General features: G+C 43.3%; 1 protein-coding gene across 1 annotated transcript; it reads right to left on the reverse strand.

Annotated features, from left to right (window-relative positions):
• Window positions 1-387: 387 nt before the first annotated feature.
• On the reverse strand, window positions 388-2,973 carry LRRTM4 (leucine rich repeat transmembrane neuronal 4). Its single transcript, XM_075562513.1, has one exon. It carries the CDS (start codon window positions 2,954-2,956, stop codon window positions 1,433-1,435), a length of 1,524 nt encoding a protein of 507 aa, XP_075418628.1. The 5' UTR covers window positions 2,957-2,973; the 3' UTR covers window positions 388-1,432.
• Window positions 2,974-5,832: the final 2,859 nt, after the last annotated feature.

Here is a 5,832-nt window from a genome sequence, read left to right on the forward strand (position 1 = left end):
CTCTCTGGATTTGGAGCTGTCCTCACCTCTGCTATACTTCTGGATGTCTATGAGTTGAGGAACGACTCTGGGCTCTAGATAATGGATGTAAATTACTCAAGGAGACCTGGCCTGTTCAAATGAGACCCAGGGACCATGCAGTACCCATCATGTGTGGATACCCCTCTGCTTTGCAGTCACAAACTTTGTACATTCAGGTAAACTTTAGGGAAGTTTAAGTCATGAATAAATTACATCAGTAGCACTGACTGACATGTAACAGAATCTGACTACCTTTGCTATTCATTAACATGTTCCTATAAGAAATTTAAAAAATGAAATAGTCAGAAAACAGAGCCAAAGTTATTCTCATATAAATGGAAATAATGTAACATGAAATACCTTCAGTTGAGTTTGTTACATTAAGGGACACTACGCAGAACTCAAACCTCTCTTTTTTATTTATAAATATTTGAATCACTTTGTTTTAGATAGGTTTAACAAGAGTACACATCATTTCTCCAGAGATCACAGCAACACGGGCAAATAGTGCCTCTTATGCCTGCCATTATGTTATTGCTATCTCATCCACAATGTCATGTCCTGATCTTATTACCAGAGACAAAACCAAAACATGAACTTTAAGTTTCATTCTGATTACATACAAATATCCAGCACTTTAAAAAATGTTTGTTGAAAAGTGGTCTTTGTCCCAGAAGGAAACAGAGAAAGAAAGGCAGGAAGAAGGGGGAAAGGGAAGTAAGTAGAGAGGCAAGTTGGAAGGAGAGAAGCACAGAAGACGGCTAGGAAGAGGAAAGGGGGAGGGAGAGAGGGCATTTTTTAAAGCCTGGTACAATTACACAGTAGGTCTCTGACATTCTCTATGCTGGTATAATTTCTAAATGGAAAGTAACATGAAACGGTTTTCCCTGCGAGCTCCCTGTTGCATGCTTTAATTAAAACAACAATTTACAACAAATCAACCCTTGGGTAAATTGTTCTTTGGTTTAAATCTTTGTCATCACCCCGAATTTTGGTGAATTCACTTTGCTTTTAACTTAAACTTCCCTCTCCTTCATTATTTCATTTTGAAGTGAAACACCAAGTACCAGAGATAAAATTTCAGAATGAAAAAAAAAAGTTTTGTGTGCGTCTATGTGTGTATGTAAAGTCCAACCCCTGTATACAAATTGTTTTTTTAATAAAAGATGCTTTATCATAGTGCTTTATTCCAACTTAATCTCATCCTTGAATGAACTTCCTTCAAGTTTCAACCATTAAAACAAAAAGTCAATTTCCTGGTGGTTGTAATTTAATTAAATAACCTTTCACACTGAGCAAAACCCCAAAGCAAAAGGGCCATTCATCTTTCTAGTGATTAGAGACACCGCTAGAGCTTGAAACATTTACCTCTCCTTCCCCGCGGTAGAAACGCTTTTAGGAGGATCATGGTTCATACCTCACATTCCCTGGAGCCAGAGATGGTGTATGTGCAGGGCCCAGATCCATTAACCGATATATCCATGGTCTCAGAGTTTGTAGGCTTGAAGTCCACATAATATTCCTGTAAAGGGGAATTCATTTGTCTTTCCGACTCCCTGGCCTTTTTCCGTCGTCTCTTCATAAGAGAGTGCTGCTGAAGTTGCTTCATGCTGGCTGGGTAGCGCTTCCAAGACACGTAGATCACCAAGAGGATCATGGCCACGGAGAGGAAGAGAGCCACGCTCCCGGCAATGATCTTGTGAAAGGAAACGTGCTCATACTCTTGCTCTGTGCCAGGAATCTGAAACCCTGGGGAAGGGCTGGGGATCTCGAGGGTAGGTTGAGTGGTGCCAGGTTTGGCAAAGGTAGGTTTAGGGACAATCAGAGGCCTTTGGGGAGTTTGGGGCACCAGGGGTGATCTCTCTGTGTTGACCACTTGCACCTCAGAGCAGAGATTATAGGTTTCCACGGCATCACTGACCTTTTCTCCCTGGATCGGCTTAGGTCCCGCACAGATCATGGCGCTCTCCTTCGTTCCTTTGAAATTCTTAAGCCAGTAATATAAAGGGCAAATGCTCCGACTACATTCCCACATATTTCCAGACAAGGTGATGGATATTAACGAAATCCACGCATTGACAGTTTCCTGCGAGATGTTGGTCAGCTTGTTGGAATCCAAATTCAATTTTTGCAAATTGGGCAAACATTTGAATGTGCCGGGCTCGATTCCTTGGATGTCATTGCCCGATAAATCCAAGTTATGCAAGGAACTCCAAGTCCACGTCAAGCCTTGGCTAATGGAGCGAATCCTGTTCCATTGTAAGTAAATGGAGCGGAGGTTGAAGAGCCGGGGGAAATGAGCGAAGTTGATTTTGGAAAACTGGTTATGCTCCAAGTGAAGCTCCTTTAACTTTAAGAGGCCGGCAAAAGCGTTTCTGGACAAGCTTCGAAGACGATTGTAACCCAAATCCAGAAAGTCCAGATTTCGACAGTCTTGAAACACTCGTATGGGCACCGTCTTTAGTGAGTTAGATCTCAAATGCAAAATGATGAGTTTCCGGAGGCCTTTAAACTGTTCCGATTGCAGCGTCTGAAGCTTGTTGTAGGAGAGGTCCAGGTTACGGAGATTGGGAACTGGATGAAAGGTTTTATTGTGCAGATAGGTAATTTTGTTGGAGCTTAGAATTAATTCTTTCAGTCTACGGATTCCTTGAAACGCATCTTCATCCACTGAGCTAATGTAATTGTGGTCAAGATAAAGCCATATAAGCTGGTTAAGGCCAGCAAACTGATTGGATTTGAGTTTCTGGATGCTGTTGAACCTTAGTGATAAGCCTTGGGACCCGCCAGAAATGTTCTCTGGGATATCTGTGAAAGCATGGGACTCACAGTACACAATTTTGCCATCACATCTGCAGTTCTTTGGGCAAGCTCTCTGAGCCCCCGCGAGCATGACAAGCAGCAGTGTAGGAAGCAGCACTGGCACCACACTCATGCCTCTCAGCTGCGTACTTAAATGGAACCCTACAACATGAAAAAGAAGACAGATGCACATTGTGAAGCTATTCCGATACATCACCACCAGCTTGCCTCTTCTCAGAGGTATTTCATCTAGTGATAACGGGATAATTGATTTACCACACAATGTAAACAGCATTTAACACACTATTTTCTGTAGTAGTGCGTGTTCACGATTTAGGTGTAATCTTTCTCTCATGATACTCAAGTCACCACGCTATCATAGACCTAAGAAAAGGCTTTTGGAGTTTTAGGAGCTTAGCATCACGGACAACACAGACTCGTTCTTATCACTTAAAGTAGGCATTCTGACATTTTAATAACACTAATATTTGTCTAGTCACTGTGTTGAACACCAGTATGCAAAGCAAGTACGCTATGCCTTCGGGTAAGGGCAAAAAAGTGACTTAGTAATGCCGGTACTTAGATAGCTTCCCTAGCTGAGCAGACAAGCTGTGACTTGGCAAGGGAGCGCCAGGAAGCTGGCAACATCACCCATTTGCCCTGTCTGAAATTGTGCATTTATTACATAAGAGAAAACACAATAGATGAGCTCTGGAAATGACATTGGGCTAGTATGGGCAGCAAATGAAGCATGGGATGAAGAGTAGTAACAGGCTGAATTTATCTCCAATTTGTTAATAAGTATATATATATATATGTATGTATATCTGCACTTATGCTCACAACACTAAGCAGAAGCAGCATACTGAGCCTCCTTCGCCCAGTGAAACCCAGGCGAAGAACCCAGACCATGGACAACACTGAACACTCCAAAGTTAGGTTGTCAAATGCTTAGTAAACAGTGAATAACTTTGCATCCTACCGGTTTTCCCACCATGTTAATACAGTTACTTTTGCAAATTTCGGGGATCAACCAGAAGAGCAGACTCCTCCCCCTCCCTACCGGGACCTGCTTACATTTCCCACTGACTTTCTTTTCCTCCCCTATCTCCATTAACTTCAGAAAACCTGCAAAGTTGCAGTTGATTGGCACTTAGGCTGCATTTCCAAGTCGCTGCATGTTAAGGGCCTTCTTACCTCTGTCAACAGTAGATTTATTATTTCTCAGCGGTGGGGGTGGGGGGGAGGGAGGAAAAAAAGAAAACTACCGCGTGCTGCAATTCTTTTTTTGAAATATTTCTATTTTTAATCAAGCAGCAGCGAGTCAAACCTTTAATGCAACCGAAAAGAAGGGGGAGGCGGGGGAGAAAAAAAGAAACCTCTTAAGTTGTTGTATTTATCTTTCTTTCTTTTTTTTTTTTTAAATTAACCCTCGATCTTGATCTGTCCTCTTGCCAGCTACAGACTCATTGAAATACATTCCAGCTCTCCCAGACAGGAGAAGGGGCGGGTGGGGGGGAGGGGGCAGGAGGAAGGGGGATGGGGGGGCGAGCCAGTTACACTTGAAAAAATAAGACTGGCGAATGACTGCTGGACCTTTAGAAGCCGTGCTCGGGATCCCGCTTCACAGATCAAACGAGCCCCTGCGCAGCCCCAAATAAAGTAACGACTTCACCCGTCCACACGCAAGAAAGCGTTAACAATCTTCCGGACGGGAGCCAGAAATACAAGCGTGGTTAATAATACCAAGAAATAGAAGCAAACACAATATTTGTCTCCTGCTCAATTCCCTAGCTGTGGTTACGCAGAAGGTAGAGACCGCCTTCAAGATCTTTCTCTGGAGTCCGTTTAACTCCATGTTATGGGTTTAAGGATTTAACATAATAACAATAAAATACTGCAAAAGAGGATAATGACATAATAGCAACTATAGTGAGAAGCTGCTGCTTTTTGCGTTTCTCTTCTTTTGATGAGCTCCTGCCACCACCGCGGAGGATAGGAAGCCTAGAGGACCAGAATTGCTCAGAGGGAAACAACAAAAGTTCACTTACCCATCCTTTGTCATCCAAATACCGTCGCCCACCTCTCTCAGTTTTCTTCTTCTTTCACCCCTTGTGCTGAAGTCACCGCCACCTTCATGTCACAGTGCGGCTGTCATTCACACCATCCTGACCCAGCATGTGAGCTAGTGGCTCCATACAAACTTCCCCGGAGAGCGCAGGCAAAAATATTTACATATGTATTTAATAAAAATTGGCACCGGGTGGGACGGAGGTAAGGGGAAAGATGCCGGGAAGGGGGGAGGGGGGGTCCTCTAGGCTCTGAGGATCATTGTGAAATCCACCAGAGACCCGTCAGCAGTAATTGGCAATCTGTGGGATATAGCTACTGCTCATCTTGTAGGTAACCAACTTCTCTGTGAAAAGAGAGAGAGAGAAATCTTCAGAATACCTGGCATTCCTTATTGTGCTGGCTTTTGCCATTCCCAGAAAAAGCAAATCATCCTCTAGGTTTTCAGCTCTTGCTTCCAGTAGGCCTCCTGTGCTGTGTGCGACCCCCGTTTAAAAGCTGTGCAGGCTAGGTTTACCCATTGAGCTGGTCAGGTTTAAAGTGTTTTGTAGCTGTGCTGAGAGGCAGCCCTTGTCTAATTCAGAAGGCTTTCCAGAGACTGATGATGCTCAGAGCTTGTTGGTGCTAATGCTTGAGTTTGTGATACACTGAGTGCCCTCCGCTGGAGAAAACAGATTGCACATTAAAGACGGGAACAAGTGAGCCTGTCAGTGGTGTGCAGCCTTCCCTCCCTAGGAAAGGGGAATTAAAGGCACAGGATCACTTTTTTCCCCCCCTCTCTCTCACCACTAATCTAAATGATCACAGCTTTATGTCAAAAGGTTATTTTCAATGTTAGCAAATATTATGTAAACACCTGCATCTATAGTTATTCTGCATTCAAAAATTGTTTTCATTTTATTTTTTAAGTTGCCTAAAGTTGATTTTTTTCTCCTTCCA

Source organism: Tenrec ecaudatus, chromosome 11, assembly GCF_050624435.1.
Source record: "Tenrec ecaudatus isolate mTenEca1 chromosome 11, mTenEca1.hap1, whole genome shotgun sequence".
NCBI lineage: Eukaryota > Metazoa > Chordata > Mammalia > Afrosoricida > Tenrecidae > Tenrec > Tenrec ecaudatus.